Source organism: Tympanuchus pallidicinctus, unplaced genomic scaffold (assembly GCF_026119805.1).
Source record: "Tympanuchus pallidicinctus isolate F22 unplaced genomic scaffold, pur_lepc_1.0 scaffold1, whole genome shotgun sequence".
NCBI lineage: Eukaryota > Metazoa > Chordata > Aves > Galliformes > Phasianidae > Tympanuchus > Tympanuchus pallidicinctus.
Window position 1 is genome coordinate 75605417 of NW_026294618.1, and position 20304 is coordinate 75625720.

The 20304-nt window shown below is 37.7% G+C and overlaps 1 protein-coding gene across 4 annotated transcripts in view; it reads right to left on the reverse strand.

The window, feature by feature from the left end:
* SMYD3 (SET and MYND domain containing 3) overlaps positions 1-20304 on the reverse strand; it is a 355779-nt gene that overhangs the window by 33771 nt on the left and 301704 nt on the right. For all 4 annotated transcript variants that reach the window (XM_052673327.1, XM_052673341.1, XM_052673334.1 and 1 more), the window contains 2 exons: positions 12554-12641; positions 9029-9203 (listed from right to left, as the gene is read on the reverse strand). In XM_052673327.1, the coding sequence (XP_052529287.1) occupies positions 9029-9203; positions 12554-12641 (263 nt within the window). The remainder of the gene's footprint in view (positions 1-9028; positions 9204-12553; positions 12642-20304) is intronic.

The window sequence follows — 20304 nt, forward strand, 5'->3', positions numbered from 1 at the left end:
ACCCCTTCATTCCACTGGCATAAACAACCTTGCACAATTTGATAGTATCTCTTGATAAATATTAAGTATTGGTAGAGCTCACCTGCACTGCAACATGCCAGTAAGACAATACACAGATGAACTAACTCCAGATGGGTAGCAGCAGATAAAGCTTGACTATGCATTCAGGATGTTATCTCACTGCAAGCACGTAAACCTGCTTTACATCTCAAAATTTTGAGATGCTGAATTGGTAGAGGTAATATTACCCAACTTGGTTACATGTTTTGAAATATCTTGAAAAATAAACAGGCTTACACCGGCACAATACTGAGACAAATGTTTAAGATAGGCTATCTATAGCTATTGTCATGAGAGCAAATAACTAACTAGTAAAACATCTCCTTACCATATCTTACTTTGTATGAACTTTGAAAGATTTGAGAAGTTATGCTGTGTTCAATCAGACAAAACGCCTGTGCTTCAGAACACCACAGGCAGTACAATGTACAACAATTTTCCCTTCTTTCCAAGCAAGACCTCCAGCTGTATCTACATAAACATTTTTAAAACGTGCATTTTGAGCCACTGTCTAAAGTAAAGTTTCCCAGAAAACTCTATGGTAAATCTTGCAAATTCCCTCTATGACAATAAAATTAATCTCCTAAATGTTTTCACTATTTATGACTGTATATACCAAGCCTTTTGTATTGTAGCAATGTAGGTTCTAATTAAATTCTTCCAAGTCTTCCAAAAACACTGCCATATGAAAATATTTTCTTTTCCTCTTTTCTAGTTTATCAACAATTAATCATGTAGAAAAGCTGGTTTAGAATGCTTCTACTTATTGGCTGTCACTTTTCCCTGTTTTAAAAAGACTTCTGAAATGCTGACCAGCTCTAAAAGCACATTAAATCCTTGGTGCCCATTATTCAACATACCTGAATTAATATGGAAATGTATTCATGACGAGGTTGTAATGGACACACTTCGATTCCAGAATCTTCACTTCTGGCAGTCCATCAACCATATGATCCAAGAGCATATGGTACTGCTGAAGAAAGCTGATTTTCCTCCTAAGGTAACTATTAGCAAACACGGCAATATCCATTTTATCCATCCTCTCTGTTATCTTATGTGATTATGGGAGATGTTAAAAGGAAGGGTTTTCCTCTCAAATTTTGATATTTATATGCTTCTTCTAATTATGCTTTGGTTGCCTGTACTCTTCCCTTTCTCCCTTTATTGGTCAAGCTTGCTGAGCATTCCTCAATTTTCCTTCAAGATGATCTTTGTTCATAAAATATTTTTTCACTATTCTCTAGTAGACTTGCATAGTTTTCTCAAGGCGATTTTTCACTCGCTGATATATTTATTTTCCTCTCACTTTTGACAGTTCAGATGATCCTTTGGGCAACCTAATTTCTATTTCTTGAAGCCTTTTTTCTTAGCAGTGCTACGTCCTTTGTTATCCTTCCAACATTTACAATTAGTTACTGTCTTAGTTCAGCTTTCTACCAACAGTCATTTGCTTTCCATTTCTTATGTCTTACTTTCGTTTTCAAAGTCACACCACTGAAGGTGGTTCAGGCTTCTGTGTCTTGCATGATAATGAAATGATGAACTGAATCTGAGAGAAGAGCTCCCAGGATACTCAAGGGAAGAGTAGGGCACCTGCAGGAGGAGGTTGGAAAGAGGAAGGTGGAAGAAGTGAATCACCGAATCATCTGTTTAACCTGGAATTGATAATCTATTGCTCAGCAGACATCTCAGGGTTAGATACTAGCATTGTTGGGGATTCTAGCCAAAAGCAAATACATTTTTCTGTACAAAAGATGAAGAGGAAAGGAAGAAAGCAGCAGCTTTAGTGGCAATCAAGGGAATACATACAAAAGAGTTTTGCAAGTAACAATAAGGTCACGTCATATCACTGTCATCTCTTTCACTCTAAATTGCATAATCCAGGTTTTAGATGTGCAGAGCAGTAAGGAGAAGATTAGTCACTGATTCTTCCTAATTTTCTCCCTAGAGAATGCTTTGTTCCTTGTAATTTCTCTACTGCCCTTTTCTGTGTGCCCTCTCTCTTTTAACTTTTTAATCAAAGATAGTATTGTAAGTTTATCTTTGTTTTCACTTTTCACTATAAGTTTCAAAATAACACTCAGCTACTGTTAAAGCAATCCAAAACTACATGTGTCCTATGCATATATATTTTTACCTGTTAATTACTCCCTTCCCAATCCTACTCCAGCTCAGGTTCTAACCAAACCTTTGCTTAGAATCTGTATGCTATCAGCTTCCCCTTTTCCTCTTGCCAAAGTTCACACAGACATTGTGAATTCCCAAACAGCTTTCTCCAAATTGTTTCAGGTGAAAAAATAAGTTGCATTATTCTCACAGCAATCAGATTCCTTGTAACACCTGCTCGTGCATTTGTAGGTCAGTATAGTAGACATTTGTACCCGCTCAGTGCTTTTACAATGTCTAATATTCACATTTACTTTTGCCACCTGTTTACTTTACTTGTGTAGCAGCAAGCAGTCTAATGAAAGGAGTTCAAGGAAGGACCGCATAAATTATACTGCAAGTACAAAAAAAAAAGGGGAGGGGAAAAGAGGGGAGGGGAATCTTCTGATTACAAGACAAAGATATCAAGCATTCCCACTTAAGGGCTACAAAAGCAATCTGAATCTTTCAGTTCTGGGAGGCAGAATTCTTCATCTGAAAGCGATTGAGTAGTGCCAAAAGAAAATCTCCACAGATGAAGTTGTCATTGGAAAAGAACACAGTTCTTTCAAGAAATGTCTCAAAACACTTTGGAAATGCCAGGTGGGAGATGAAGAAAAACACCTGAGTTAGAGAAAAATGAAACTGGAAATCTCTGTGATTCACTAACCTCAGTAGGAGATCACTGCTAGTAACATCCAGGTTCACATAACTCTTGTGCAAATGAAAGGTGAAACAAGAAACTAAAACAGAAACCAGAATCATAAACTGAAAGGATCAGTATGTGTATACAGAGCTACTGGCTGAGCACTGTTAGGAACAACTTGTAGCAATGAAGCTGTTTAGGAAATGCTCTTAGTCAGACTACCTGATTAGAAAAGTTAAACATACTAGGGAGCAAAGTGATGGGTTGATGGTTGGACTAGATGATCTTAGTGATCTTTCCAACCCTAATGATTCTATGATTATATGAATTAGCAGGAATGTTGCTGTACATTGTGTGCATGTGTGATATAGTATACTGGACAGCCTAAAAATACATAAATTATGTCTGGAAAAATAGATTGTATGACTGGAGAGAATAGCAAAGAAATGTTAAATCACGCACATATGTGAAAATAGAGAAAAGTAGACAGCAAAGCACTAACTAGAACTTGTGTTTGCAGAAGTCAGTTAAGTTTATGTACCTTATTTTCACTTTGGGGAAAACAAATGGTTGTAATAGAAGGATACGAGACAGCTAGAAAAGAATCAAAGCATAAGGGTGGTGGCGCTGTGCAGATATCAAGCAAGCAGCAAACCAGAAAATCCATTTCCTAAGAAGGAAACGAGTTGATTGAGACATAGATAGCTTAGGCACCAGACCTCAGACATAAAACATTTCTTTCATTTTTGGAGAAGGCTATTGGGATTGGAGGGGATGAAAGCTCTGATGGGCAGGAAGTTGGGAGGAAGAAAGGGTAGGAGTGAGTGGCTTAAGGGATCTCGAAAGATGTTGACCAGGGACAAGCATGCTCCCTATTTATCTCTTATATAGGTATAAAATGCCAGAAACTGTGCAAACATAGCTGCAAAAAAATTGTCATTTGGAGGAATTATGTAGATCACCCCAAAGGTAAAGTCCAAATATCAAATACGCAACATTAAATTTTACTGTGAACCCTTTGTTACTTCCTTTTTTAGGGTTTAAAATAGGAACAAAGACAATGATCATACACATGATGTAAATGTTCATATATACTCTATGGTTTTGGAAACTTATGTAAGATGGCAATATATATTGCGCTGTGCATTTGGGAGGCTTAAGTTACACTAGGAGACACTTCATATTTGTGTAAGTGAAAGGTGAAACTAGCAACTAAAAGTGAATCTAGAAGCTGATCAGTATGCATATATAGAACTACTAGCTGGCCATCAGTTGGAAAACTTTGCAGCAGTGATAATTGGACTAGATGATCTTAGAAGCCTTTTCCAACCTTAATGATTCTGACATGATTCAATGAAGATGTATAAGAAAGTATAAAGAAACAGTCACCAAGGTGAAGAATGTTTTTAGACTACGAAGGTAACTCACAATGGTCTCTCCTGAGGATACCTAATTGCTTCTTGAGCTTTTAAAGATAGTTTGGCTTCCACTGATTTATGCTAATACTGCCAACTAATGTTGTATAACCCACCAAACACTATCTCCATAATCCGTGGTCTGCTATCAATAACCTGGAAGAAAAGGAAAGTGGAGAAGTACTCTCAGTGCTGCCCACCATCTCTCCAGCTTTAGCAATTTGTCACTACCAAGATCTCTCTTTCCTCTGTTCATTTCCCTACCTTGAAGGGAAATGCATGGTGCTCATCACTTGGTTTCTCTCAATAGCTCCTTATGGGGCTGTGGTGCCCCCAGCTTTACACCTTTGCACAAATATTTTGTAAATGTACTTCATTCCTTCTTACTCAAATTCTTTATGATTACTTGGCCTTTTAGTATCTCTAGATGACAAAACAATGGAACCACTGATGAACCACAAATCAATTCATGGTTGTTTTTAGACATCACAAAGTAAGGCCACCTCATCTATTCTGACGATTCCATAAGCTGTAGTTTTTCATGTCTTGCAGTTGTCTTTTCTTCCCACACATACTTCTCTGATTTTCAGAGACAAACACCACTTTCTAAAACTGTTCAAAAGAAAGCAGGACTAGCTGTTGTTCTTTCTGTTCTTTGTTCCATTTTTTCTCTAAATCGTTTCTCCACCTTCACATTTTCGTCTCCCTCTCAGGTAACCCCACAGGTAAGAGGTATGTTTACTACTGATCTTTTATGATTAAGACACTGAACTTTGGTCACTGAATGACTCCTATCTATAGGTTCAGATATCTGCCAGCCATACACTAGTCCCTAGGGGATCTCTCTTAACCAAGGAGCCAATTGGTGCCGAGTCTAGACCTTAACCCTTAAGCATCAGCATCCCCCAGTGGTTCCATGTATCACTGCAGCTCATTTGAGTACGTGTGTCTGTACGTTTTTTTTTTCTAGGTACCCCAACATTCAACATACATGTAAATTCAAGAAAAGTGCCTCAGACTAACCAGTACTTAAGAGTCCTCTCAACTCAGTAAATGAATGACATACCACAGATAAACTTGGATGTGTCTATTAGAAAACAGACCTGTAAGATCAGGGATTTTTAAAAAGGGGGAATTTAGACAACAAAAATCAGGTTCATTATTGCACTGCATTTGAAGAATTAAAAAGAGGTTGAGAGCCTCTTTGTAGAATATTAGGTTCTATATCTACTTTTGGCTTTTTTTTTATTACAAAATCATGACTCATGGAAAATTTACTATAGCAACCATTAATTTTTAATCTGCCTTCTGGTAGAAGTTCATAGATTTAGAAACTATTGTCCATCATATCTACTGAAATAAAATTCTAAATCAAAAATTCCTGACTGACACTTCATTCACACAATGAGAAATCAACTATGTTCTTAAATATATCCTGAACGATGTTGTGACCTGCCATATGCACAGTAGTCGTTCTGGGAAGTACAAAATAGTCTGCAGTAAGCATATCCTGGTCACAGCCCTTTGCAAAATAATCTGAATTTCTGCTGATTGGGACTGCTTTCCCTGTTTCCTGAAAAACGTCAATCACTGAAAAAAGGTCAGATAAGGGAATACTGTAGAATGATGCTGGAAGGGATGGAGCATAGTAGAAGTGAGAAAAGCAGACAAATGATGCACACCTACTATGATGCTCACATCTCCCCAACTTCCTCCTGCCATGAATCAAAACAGCCACATCAGCACAAGCCCTGCATTGCTGCTGATTCAGCAGAGGGAGAATGAAGAGGCGGAAGCATGAAAGGAAACAGAGGTGCATCAGAATCTCACCAGACCTGATGCCACAAGTGCCCAGAGAAGCAGCAGAGCTTCATCTCATCTGCTCTGTTTTCTAAACAAAAAAGCCCCACAGTGTCACCTAGACATTTCTTCTGTCTCTGGTTCACATACTACAACAGCTGAGGACATCTAGCAGAGTTTTATAACAGATGCATACTGCCACTGTTTCCAGTGCAAACACTGAGTACTTGATGCAAAGGGAAGACAAAAGCAATAAAAACCCCAAGCCAAATGCCCAGAACACATGTACCTTCTCTGCAATCAGAGGATCAAACACCAGGCTCCTTCCCTAGAGGTAAGAAAAGTGTGATGAGGGCAGTATCTCTGAAACAGGGCCTTCATGAGCAGCAGTCAGCCCAGAGTGCAAATGTGCTGAGACATGACAAACCCATGCAACACCTCTTGCTGATACTCTTGTTATTCTGTGTTCAGAGGATTTTTGAAAGGAAGTTTATTTTTACAAGCTGCTGAGTGCTGACTATGATGTGGGGCAGCTTTTACTTACACAAATGCCTCAGTTTTTGTTAAGGCTCTTAGACAGACAGCAATTACTGTGACATTTACAAGAAAAGCAGTGTAGATACACTTGGCTTAGGCTATTCAGTGAAAGTACATCTTGTAACAAACAATGGACAGTTACGGTTCAGCACAAGAAGAGGAGGCATCTTTTCATTTTGAGAGCAACCATTCTCCCTTCCTTTGGAAGTTCTAAAAATATTTGAGAAGTCTTGAACAATGCTCCTTGGCAAATGTCATTGACGCTACCTAAAACTCAGGGGTTGGTATTCACTGTGACAAATCAGTTTTATGCAGTTCAGCCATCCATTTAGCCACCAGTTGCTTGAAGTGATGATTCAAAAAGGTCAGAGACTAGCAAAATAAAAACATGTATTGCAATTCAGTGCATCACACAGCACTGAAAATTAATCCTGCTGCTAAAGAAATGGAAAATGCACAATAAACAGATTACCAGAAATTAAAATTGTTTTAGACCAATTCTCCTGAGCCTTTAAGGTTGTAACAATGATTTCCTATTTATATGGACTGCTAGAAATCTCAGGTGATTCCCTGTGGAGAGAACCATGAATATGTTTTCCAGAGCTGAGGAAAGGAAAATAGATAGCTATAATGGAAGTGCAGGAGCAGCCAAGCAGTAGATTGATTCAACAGGAAAAATTCAATGCATCCCAAAAGATTTCCTAGGATTTGCTCTCCTGCTGCTTAGGGTGCAATTTGTTGTAATGAGAAACTGAGGATTTTGTTTCAGGTGTGTCAGAGCTTATCGTGATGACTTTAAGGTATATATATATATATAAAAAATACAAGTGAAAATCACTCTTAAATAAGCTTCTGGATGAAGGGAGAATAAGGATGAGTTCTTTAAGTTACATAAAAAGGTCAAGTACCTCGTGCAAACGGCATTTCCTAAGAGATACTAATTGAACAAAGTCAAACCCTTTCCTTCATATCCAATCTCCTGCATTAAACCGCATGAAAACTGCAGTATGATTCAGTAAGCAAAACACAGAAAGCTTTGTTATGTATGATCTGGTACAATCGCTCTCGGTCTCCCTGTAATCTTTGCTCACTATAAAAATCCTCAATGTTCAGTTGTGAAGAACCGAGTTAACGAGTTATAAAACAAAACCCAAGAGAGAGCACTGAAAACGGGAGGCTGCTCTGCTCAGCCAGAGCTGGCACAGGGAGAAGACCAGCAGGAAATGTATCCTGCTGCAGTAATGCACCTGTTCAGAAGGCTAAATGGGGCATGTGTGACGTGAACTTCACCCCAAAGAAATACGAGAACTTGTTGACACTCCTGCTCATCTGTATGAGAGGTAACAGTGACTACAAACACATCACTTCTCTGCAGTACTGGTTTAGCACAGACCACACAGATTTCTCACTAACTACATTATGGCGAAAGCTCTGAAATGCTGCATTGTTTCTCAGCTGCTGCCCAGGATTTTATGCAGAAACAGGTTTCCAGATGAAATTGCCTCAGGCAAATACTGCGTGCTGATGGCAGCCTGGTTTGATTACAGAATCTGTAAAATCTGAAATGCTGATATTCACAGCAGCATATATTGATGTATATGGAGCAGTAGAACCCAAGTGAAGAAAGGGATGCTCTAACAAATACCTTCCCCAAAAGGAACATTCATGTACGAACGACACTATATCCAGACACCCAGCTCCAGGTTATAAGCAACCCAGATATTCAGAACCAAAGACTTTCAAAACAGACCTTTTAAAACAGGGCAAACACAGACTAGAGAAGGCAATACCTGCTCATCTCCACTAGAAGACCAAAGCTGCATTACAGCTCTAGTCTCCAATCAATTTAAAGATCTACTGCATGAAGTAGAATCTTCTACAGCATCCTTGAATTCCAAAGAAGGTCCATCGGACTCAGAAACTCTGCAAGCACACCGTATAGGATCAAGTACTGACAAGTTATCAAAATAACAGAGTGTCTTTTTCACTTTGAGCTGAAATTTCAGTTTACAAGATTGAACTTTTTTTTTTTTTCTGCAAACTCTCTGTACAGAGTACTGTGAGAATATACATTTCAGCCAGCACTACCCGCCCAGCCTTAACACAGCTTAGCATAAAATACTGATAGCCTCACAAAACATGGTCTGAACCAGAAAGTCAGCTTCTGATCAGAGTGGTGGGGTAACATCTCAAGGAGTTGATAATCAGTTATCATACTTTCTATTATCATTTTATTTACTCTTAGCCTAACTATGCAAGCAGAATGGAAATTCTGCCTCATCCATTTATCTGGAAAGCAAAGCAAGATTTACAGCAAGAAGTAAAAACCACTAAACAGCATCTAGTCAGCAACCTTACCCTGTAATGAGACACTCCCCATTGCACACTCATAGCCAGAAACAGCTGAATCTGCTGCAGCTCTTACCTGTATGGTCCAAGTGTCCTGCTGCCATAAGACAAAGCTTGTTCCCAGGCTTCAAGGTTAATACAGGCATCCATGGCACAGTCCAGCAGTTTCAGCTGATAGATGTTTGTATCTGGAAGACGACTGGTATGGCTGCTCAGGAGATGCTGGCATTTTGCGAGAACCTTCTCCCACTCTATTATTGGCCATAGTCAAGGAAATATCCTTAAAACAAAAACTCAGGTCCTAAATGATGTTAAAAAGGAGTGGGAGCTACAGGATATTAAGATAAAAAAGCTGCCATCATTTCAGACTGCTTCCATTCCTGAAAACATACTTGTGAGTGGCAGCTTAGGTAACTGTGCTTTGTGTACACTTAGCAAAACAACTCATAAGGAGGGCAGAATTTCAGCAATAAGAGGTAAATGAAAAAAAAAACCCAACAAAATTACAAGATACTTTAATAGATAACAAACTAAAATTCTGTTACTTATGTTTTAGCTGTTGAAGAATCATTATTTACTGAAGTTAATCCTTTAAATCAACAGCAGGAATCCTTGGAAATATGCCTTCAAAAAACGGTTCAGGAACTAAAAAAAGAAAATCAATTTTATATGTACTAAAATAATGACACACACTTTCAAGCTGCACAGGGTTTTTTTCAAATTCTCATAAATTAGAACCTTTTTTGCAATTAATCTTTTTTCTTTCTTGAAATAGTTGCAAGAAGCACTGTTTTTTTTCCATGTATTGCTGCATGCTTCCTGCATTGGAAAAAGAAGCATCACAGTTCTGATGTCTGAGCATGGCTCGTGTTTAGGGATCTTGGCAGAGAAGACGATTTTTACCTCCAATGCTACAAGAAGATTTTTGTGTTTGGCAGAGAGGAAAAGTAAGCTGGGAACTGCATTCACATCAGTTGGATGTGCCTTATCAGAAATCACTTATTTTTATTATACTCTAAACTGGTTTAGCCTCTCAGTTGACCAGCTTCTTCACTCTTTGACCACAGCTAAACTGAACACTGATCTTCCAAGATTTTAAATGAGTACTATCATCTGGGACCTTATTGGAGTCCCAGAATGCAAGCAGTCTGAACACTAAAAACTGTTGCCGTAATAAGTGTAACAAATTAAACAAACAAGCAAGAATTACAGTAAGAGAAGCAACAGCACTGCTTGCATCAGAGTCCTTTCTACACAATCAACTCAAGGACATTCAGCAATTATCTTCGTGACATTACTGCAAATGTTATTCGTGTCAATCCAGCAATGGATGTAAGTGCACAATGATAACCCTATGACAAAAAGTAATTAGTCCTTCCTGAACATGGGAATATTTACATACTTAAATTTAAGAATGTGACCAGTATGTGTCTGGGCCAGATTTATAGCATGGCTGTTACAAGGCTAAACTAATGATTTGTGAATTGCTCTCATGTCCTTGGATTGAAGGAACTATAAGGGAAGGAATGCGTTATTATAAAATTCCATGTCAACCTTTATATCTCTGAACAACATTAATGTATTCTCCACAACTGATCAGGGACAGACAATCAGAAGAATTGAGGGATATTATTTCCACTTGATACAATTTTTTTAAAAAGGTGGGAAGCACTGACATTCCTGAAAGATTACCATTTTAGCTGATATGTAGTATTGCTCTGCTTTTATTTCTCATTATGTTGCTTCGTTCATTCACTTGTATCTAATAGCAGAAGTGTTATACCACAAAACCTGTAGAGAACAAATTTTCAGGTACATAAATTGCAAACTAGAAAATTCACTATCAACTGCCCTGGGACTAAAGGGGAAGCTGGCTATCTTAGATCTAGTCCAAGTCTGGAGAAGCAGCTTTCAAGCAACTCTGCTGCTGTTGAGCAGCACACAATAATCCCCCTGTACTTGGCTTTAATATCCCAATTTTTGTGCTTAAACTGGATTTTTTGAGACAATTTTAAACACGCAGGTTGTTTCCTGTTCTCTGCAGATTAAGCATTGCAACACTCCATCAGTAGCTCTGGTTTTGGAAATGACTGTCTTTCTAAACTGTACAAACTATTCATTTAATTTGCTTAAAAAAAAAATACATTTGCAGAAAGGAATCACAATGTGGCTCAATCAGCAAAGAAGGATTCTGTCCATTCTTGGCAACTGAACCGATGTCAAGCCCCTTCCTCATGCACTGTGCTCACTAATTCATGACAATTAGCAGTGGAACAGCACTGTGCTGCAGTGGAATAGTTCCCATTATCTGAGAACAGAAACTGAACCGACAACAGTGGCATAATTTTTCAACTAGGCCTGATAGCTTTTACTATGGTGTGTTTGATTAATTTGTAAATATTAGCAAAATGAGCAATATTAAAGATCCTGACAAAATTCAGTAGGTGCAATTTCTGCTGCAACTAAATATAAGGGCATTAAATTCTAAGGTATTTTGGCTCCTTATCAGTTGGTACCAAAATTATTTCAGTCTCACGTTGTATATTTATTATTTGAAGTCCAGGTTAAAACACGGACCCTAAATTACAGTTGAAGATCTTGTTCACTATTGCCCATCTCAAGTCAGTGACTACAGAGAAACTCAAACCGGTTTACAGACTGTATGAGTGTAGCTTAGATGATCATTTCCCTTAGCAACAGTCCATTTGCTAGAAGACCGAGTATGTCTGGAATAGAGAGAAAATCTATTTATTTATTTATGGTTAGAGAAAAGAAATTTTGTTTCCAGTTTGGAGTACCACTGCACAAAATTGCTCTTTAAGCTGATGAAACATAGTACTCAAAGATGTCATTCTCTCTGGCTCCAGAGATAGCCCAGGTTTCAGAAAACAGCAAGACACCTTACTACAACATAGAGAAATTCACGGTCAGCAAAATTCCACTGAATAGATGAAGATGAGAAATGGATCAATATGGACAAATTCTTCCAGAAAAAAATCTCCACTTCTCTTTTACTTATCTTTTTTGGTCTTTGCTGTTCACTGGAGTTTTAATTGAAATGAATGTATACATGATGGCCATTAGTCTCTAATCCTGTTATTACATTTAATTTGCTTAATTATCACTTACTGTTATGTAAGTTATTACAATGATTCAATAATTTTTTGCAGTTACCTTGACTATGATTATGCCTTTGTTACTGTCATTGCTATGCAAGGAATGAGAACCTGAATTGTTCACCACAGGCATAATGGGACAAACAACATTTCAGTTTGAGTTTTATTCCATTTAGAAATGGATTTATATGAACACTGTGAAGGCAGATGTCTAAGTTTGAGCCAAATTATACCTTCTCCACCCTACATACCTGCTACTCCTGCCATGAAGCAGTTCCATTCCAAGAAATCAGAGACTATTATCACTTGCACAACTGGGAATATTACATGGTTTGTGTGTACTCACATCAAGCGAATTAAAATTCTTTTTAAAACAACGTAAAAGAAAAAAAATGTAGGGGAGAAATCTCAAAAGATTAACTGCTTTACCTCATGATTGTGTTCACAACAGAATGACAGACTGTCGCACATCACTGAAAGGATACCTTCTTTTGATTTTGGATATTTCACCTCATTTACAGCATCTTTGACTTCCTTCCAGGCAGGCTCTTCACCTGCCAATTTCTTGGCATCCTGGTTAAAGAAAAGTAAGCATTTGATTAGAAAAGCAGTAAATGAGAGGATACAATAATGATGAAAAGTAATCTAAAAAAAAAAAAACAAAAAAAACCCACACACACTGACAAAAGCAAATTTGGAGAATTTGATCACTTTTTTTCTGGAAGAATACAAAAAATTAATTTTATTTTATGTTCATATTTAGCCAGTGCTTGTAAGCAAAGGATAAGATGCGAAGGGAAGTGAATGCAGACATGGAAACATCAAATACTCAAACCAGACACCAGGTTTACAACAAGAGCTACGATCACACAGGAAACAGAACCAGTGGCATGTGACTTTTTCTACAAAACACACTGAGAAGATCAATTTCTCTCAAAAACCCAATACCTAATACTTCACAGACTCTTAACCACACTGTAGAAGGTATTCAGCAAATAATTTTGTTTAACCACATGCTGATTATTGAGACTTCACAAGCAGAGGAAGGCTATGATTGCAAGCATGAGCTTACAGGAAATGTCTACAACTCAGAAAAAGCTGAACTTTGGTTTTGTTTCATAATTCATTGTTATTTCTTTTTTATTCCACCCGATTATATAAACAGTTACATTTTCCTATCACTTTGTTATAAAAAAGGCAAAAATGATTAATGGTTACAGCAGAAAGGGAAATGGTTTCTCTTCCAGCTCTCTAGCAGGGACTAACTGCACCTCAGGCAAACCACTCGGAACAAATTTATTAAAGCATCCCACAGACACAGCTAAGCATCTTGAGGGATTTCCAAAAGCATCTAGCTATTCAACTTCCATTGCTATAAGCACTTAAATACCTTTAAAAATCTGGCCTTTAAGACATTGCAGTTCATTATCTCTCTCTCCTTACAAAAGGCTCTGCTACTCTCAAAAGACTTTTTTAAGTGTAAATTCAGGACTATTTTAAATACAGTTCTGAAAGATCAGCCTTCAGCAGGGATAGAGGCCTGGAGATTAATAGAGAACATGCGTTAGAACCTAACCAAGTGCTCTGTAACCAACAGATGCTCACTGTTTATGAGAGGACTGCCTCTATTTATTAAAAAGCTTGCAATCTGTCTAGAAAAGCATAATTTTCGTACTCCACTGCTCCTTATTTACCTTGAATTCAAAGCAGAAAATATTTATAGTAAGAATCAGCACTCACTTTCCCATTCAAGTTTTGCAGTTTTGTTCTTCCATGTACTCCATAAGACCCCAGACCTCTGTGTACTCCTGGGAAGATTAAATTGGACTGCTATCAGCTGTCCCACATATCTGTAGGACACAAATTACAAGCAGGGAAGCCTTACTTCAATGCCTTTGGCATGTGTACTTCCCACGCAATCAATTCTCTGATAAAAAAGCTCATCTGGAAGTAATTCTGCATGTAGCTGAATTTGCCACCAGAAGAACATAAGGTGAATGTTAGGAGAAGCAATCATTTGTTGTAGAAATGTCAGTACAGTTAATGGACATAACAAGCTCTGTTCCTGCTTTGCAAGAAACCTACACTGATCTGTTATCTTTAGCATAACCTCTCCCAGTTTTTGAGGGAATATGTCCATTTCTGAGCTCAGCCTGCTAACACGTAGCAATCTAATTTAAATCTCCTTTGTAGATAAGTGCTGTTCACTGTTGGGATTTAAAAGATAAATCTAGATATTAATAACGATGTCTGCAAAATATAGGGTTTAAGCAGCTACATGGAAAACAAAAATTCATTGAAGTCCAAATACAATTCTCAGTGTTTCTGTAGCACGTATTAAGCCTCACAAATAAAAACTCGGAAACAAGGGAAATGAGATGGATTTGTAAACCAAAGAAAGAAACCTATGCAACAAGTTACAGGCAAATGACTGATGCGAAGCACCAGCAGGATTTGATTTGCTCGCTGTGGGACTGATGGATGAATCAAGTTAAAACATTCATTGACAACTTTTTCAGTTGCTTTGCTTTGTCTTCTAGAATTTCATTTACAACACAAAGCAGTCCAAGGTTGGAGTTTCCTCTAACCTTTACACTAGAGCATAGGGAAAAGTAATCACAGGCTTAAAAAATATCAGGTAGAGAATAAGGAGTGACTGTTGGTCAAATAATCTCAAAACCCTCTCTGGATTCATGGGGCTTTATCCCTTTTGTAAGACACTTCAGGATGGAAGGAGCTGGGCACCCAGCCCAGCCCTGGGAAGGATTTAAGTCACAAGTTTCAAGGAGATATTTTCTTTGTTTTCAAGAAGAGGATTTTTGGGACTGGCTTATGTAAGAAAAAGCAAAGACCCAGTCTTGCCTATTCTTCATCAGATATTCATACACCAAAGAAGACCTGCCCTCTCCTGAACACTCTTGTTCAAGGCACAGTGGCTGCTTCCAAACTGGCAGTCAAGTAAGAGCTGCAAGGCCACCAAAAACAACTGTCACTTCTGCCGTCCACACTAAATGACAATGGTTTCTTCTGGACACAAAATCTCTGACTAAATAATTATAGCCCAGTGAGGCAGCAGCATGTAATTCTGCTCCTGGTCTCTTTTCATGATAGCTTTTAAAATATCTTTATAAGGAAACTTTATGAAACTTAATATTTTAACAGATTAAAAGCTATGTACACCTCAAATATCTGAGCATTTCACAATAGAGAGCAGACCACAACTTTATGATTTGCTTAGTTTCTAAAAAATTTAAGTGTCAAGTACAGATGTGAATCTGAAAGAACAATTCTGACCAACTTAAAAACCAACGAGGTTTTCTCAGGTTTTGTTTGGAGAAGGTTTCTGAAGAGCTCAGACATTTAAATAATGGCATGACATTTTAAAGTTATACTCTGAAAGCACAAATAATAACTTTCTAATTCTATTCAATAGAGCAGCAACCACTGACAGCACATTTGTAGTAAACACATTAACTCAGAGTTTTAGACCTGGTGTCAAGAGGAAAGCATTACATGATTCATGTGGACTGCATTTTACAGAATCCTAAATTTTCACCCACTTTCAGTCTTGAAAATGACTTTGTTAAGAGCTATGCGAATGTGAAAGGGTCAGTGCACAGTGCTGGCCCTAATGAACTGTCACAACCAAGATTTACCTGTGACATAAGTCTCAAAAGTTCCCCTGTTCTGCCCCATGGAAAAAAAAAAAAAAAAGCCAGATGCACAAATGCCAGTTCAACTATCCTGCTCAACTTGTACAAGGCTGTCCTCACCACAAGCCGAGCTGGCAAAAGAGAAGGACTCATATTCTTTGCCATACAGATCTGAATAGGGTGGCTGTGATATGTAGTGATTCCAAGGTTACTCCACAGAATAAAAAGTGTTCTGCTCCCAGTAAGACTGTCGAGAAGGGGTGAGCCCTAATTCAGAACAAAATGGATTTGCACATTTTATTTTTAGAATTCTGAAAGTAAAATAAGACACATTGTGGCTGCATGCCATATTGCAACTGTGAAGTACACTGTTCAGTATTAGGCAGGCTGCATTACCTCACATCATTGATAATGGCTGCTCATATGGCACTTATCTGCATGCATTACAGATTCCGGTGTCTGGAATGTAAAAAGAACTGAGGCTAGTAATACTCCAAATTGTACTGGAATATTTAACAGTCCTTCACACCATTTACATTTAAGGACTCCACTTAGGCAAACAGATCAAGATGAAAGTTTCCCCACACCCTGCATACAATCAGTGGAAAAAAAACAAGTACATTCAGATAATTGCATGAATATCATTTCACTAACATTGTGTAACTTAGCTACCTTAGCTACACATTATGTTTCTCCAGTAACTTAAAATGAAGCATCAAAAATTGCAGTAGGAAATTTATTACAATGACATGCTTTTAAGAAAGAGAAAATTAAGATCAACATCCATCTCAAGAAGTTTAATCTAACAAAATGAAATGGGGCTAAGATAAATTTATCCCAGCAACATCTTAGAGTTAATCAAATTTAAAGCGCAAATTTGAGAAACAAATAGAGAAACAGCTCACAGCCTCTTCTAGTTCCAAATCCAGTGTGTCAGACTCACAATTCTGCACACACACAAAAAATAGCATTTCTTTAAGAATCATATTCCACTCTTATTCACTGCAACCCATTTCTACTCATTTCTGTGATTTTTTTTTTAAACACACACATTTTAAAATTGCACTTTCAAAGACCACTGTATCTACATATTTTGTGTTACAGGGGAAGTAAAACATCTCCTACTGAATACCCTGCTTGTAAATCCAATCTTAGCCTTCTCGGATAGAGCAGAATACAACATTTTTCACTTCTGTTCAGATACCCATGCTGATTCATGTGACCAAAAGTAGATATTTGGGCTACTTTTCTATTCAACAGAGAAACAGAGGCACTCTCAAGGGTGCAACTCGTGTTGTTCTAAAGCAAAGTGCTATAATAGATAGGTCACTTTGAAAGTAAGGTCTCCCATTTATTTCCATGGAAACAAAAACAGATACAAAGAGCACAATAACACTATTTGGTAGAGCAAATTCTCAGCTGCAAAACACTATTTCTCAACATAGTCATCACCATTAACTAGCCTGCATGCTGTGCCCATAAAAAGCGGCACCAGCAGAGGTGATTGACTGTTGCTCTTCACCACTGCTGAAATGCACTGCCCACCTCCTCACTATGCCCACATCAACCATTTGGGCTCTAAAAGCATTCAGCAAGTGTAGATGAATGGCAGTGGGTGTCATTTTTTTCCACACGGAAGAATTCAGTGGTACCCTTTTGCTTCATATGTCCTTCCATGTCAGATGCTATTCTGTCAAACTGCCCATCTGCTGCTATCTGTCACATGGCAACAAAATGTAATGAAATATTGGTGGGAAGGTTCAACCTCTACTGCCATACCACCAACCTCTGCCTCTGACATCATGTGCCAACATAATAAAATAGGAGGCACTACTTTCAGAGCAGCCATCACACATCAGATGAATAGCAGCCAAAGAGAGTCCTTTCTTCTCCATTTTACCCACAGCAGAAAGCAAGAGTAACTAGCTCAGATGCTCTCTAGCTATCCAAGATTTGGTGAAATAAATCATAGTTTTAGAACTCCATTTCAGATGTGGGACTTGTTTCCTACCTTTACAGTGGTGACATAATTTCTTTCAAGGTCTAATTTACTAAGCAATTTCAGTTACTCTGTATGATTTACCTGTCCTCATATATGTTTATTACTCTCTCAGTCTTTGTCAACCACAAATATAACTGGCAACGATTTTGCAATTTCTTTCAATTCATTCATGAAAATGCTGGGTACTGTAGGAACAGAGTCATTATGGACACATACTTGTTACCTGGTAAGCATTATATATAACTGATGATTATGGTGATCTGATGTTTAAGTGTGGTGTCAGAACAATCATTAGGGTGCATATGTATAAAATCCTGTAATAAGAAAAGAAAAAAGACACCAAAAAAGCTGAAAGCTTTTCAGTAGTCTTGAATCTCACAGCCCACCTCACTTTTTTCAATACTGATTACACTCACAAATCAAGTGTTACTATGAAATATTTTCTGTTTTATACGCACTCTTTGTGACAAAAATCTAAGCTGCACTGCAGGCAGTATTTCTTTTCACAAAAAGCAGCATAGTTGTAGGATATTGGGTTACTCAGTCATGACTGCACAAGGGCTATCCCAGTTCTTTTCATTGCTCTTTCTCCAAACTGTTTTACAAAACCCTTGTGGGACATCCAACTTAGTAGGTCCCCACCACTGTGGGATGACTGGCTCTTTGCAGGCCCAAGACCCTAGCATCTGTAATGGAAGTTGTTCATTTCATGAGCAACAGGACCAAGCTTTGTTGTTTGTGACAGCACTGTCATTATAAACTTCCTAATTGTAGATGCTTAAAGCTTCTCACCAAAAAATGCCCACCCAAACTGCATAAGTTACATGCAGAAATAAAAATACATTAGACCATGAGAAGAGTAATAAATGGAAGTTCACTAGTTATCAACTTACAAAAGCCAGAGGATGGCAGGAAGGGAGGAAAATGAAAGTATTAACGCTTTTGCACTGGAGAAACAGGTGCCAGACCTGTTTAATGCCAGACCACCCAAAAATTCTTGGCACATTTGTAATTCCACTGTAATTTCTATTATCAGACCAAAAATTCTCATGGGTAATTTGGTTACCTGAGGAAGGATACTGTTCAGCCCAATCCATAGCAACTGTGGGGTTGGGATTTCAGACTTAGAAATTGCACATTTGTTATGGCAATCTCTAGGCCTATCAACAATTCAACTGACAAATGTCAGGCAAATCTACATTGTTTCTTGAGTCTATAAATGAAGACGCAAGAGGTACATCAGCTTGAGACACACAGGTCCAAAATTCTCAGAATATGTAGTTATTCACACACATAATCCACAATCACAAGTACACTTAAGTTTCAGTGACGCTTAAACTCCATCGAAGTTAGTGTTTGTGCAGATGACTAAACATTTTGCTGAGTTCAGTTATTCCTGCATCGAAGTTTGCATTTATGCTTCAGTGATTTGAAGAATTTATGCCCACTGAATAATTGATTCTACCTGAAGACATATATACTGATATGAAGTTACATATTTATTTTGAACATTCATAGGAAAACAATTTAATATTTTAACGCATGATATATCACTTGATAAAATGGTAGCTTTAGTAATTAGGTTTTTTAACATGAACTGCAATGTAAAATGACAGTATTCACTGGAGCATAAATTCACTGTTTTCTGAATGAATGGATATGAAATACACAGAATTTAGGGTTCAGAAAAACACATGCAAGGTGATCAAGATCATATACAGTTATCCGTTTACCCTATACCTTAAAATATTTGACAGATTTCAAAAGTGAAAGCGTAAATTCCTGGACGGCTATTGACTGCCTAGATCGCTATCATGCTGCTTGTCTATTCAATGTCAATGCACAAATCCACATTGACTAGTCTACCAGTTTTTTGAAGATCATTAATAAAAAGATTGAATTTATTTTGTACAATTACAGCTCTTATGAGTGGATAGTACCCGGAGTTTCCTCGTGTAGAATTTTTTGCCAACAAATTTCACTGCTTCGTAGCCGAGTATCAGTTTCATAGCATCAAAGGAGAGGTATATGAATACCCTTAAAAGATGTCATACAGCATTTTAGTCATTTAAAGCACTCCTGCTCTGGAGAATTGTTAATGACTATCTAAAGTTAAACTGGAGAAGCTATCCAAAGTCTTTAACAGAAGCAGCTAAAAATGCTCTGTAAAGCAAGCAATTGCTTGACACAACCTGTTGTCAGCACCTACTTGTCTGTTATCCGGATTCAATAATACTTTTTTTTTTTCTTTCTTTTTTTTTTTTTTTTTTTTGTAATTGTCGTGAAAAATAGGAAAATGGTCATATTCCAAAGTGTGAACAGGACATCATCTAATATGACATAATGTTATGGAAACTACTATAACACCTTTGAATTATTTTCAGGGTCTTTATTTACTGTTTGAAAATCTATTGTGCATTTGGCTCCTAGCAGCAGCTGGCTGCCATTATTACAAGTTTATCTGTCTCAGCAATCTGTGGTGATCAGCCACAGTGATCCAAAGCAAGGAGAGGTAGCCTAGTTTCTAAAGTACATACAGAACATTAGACGTCTTGACTCACATGTAAGGAACCTGCTGGAA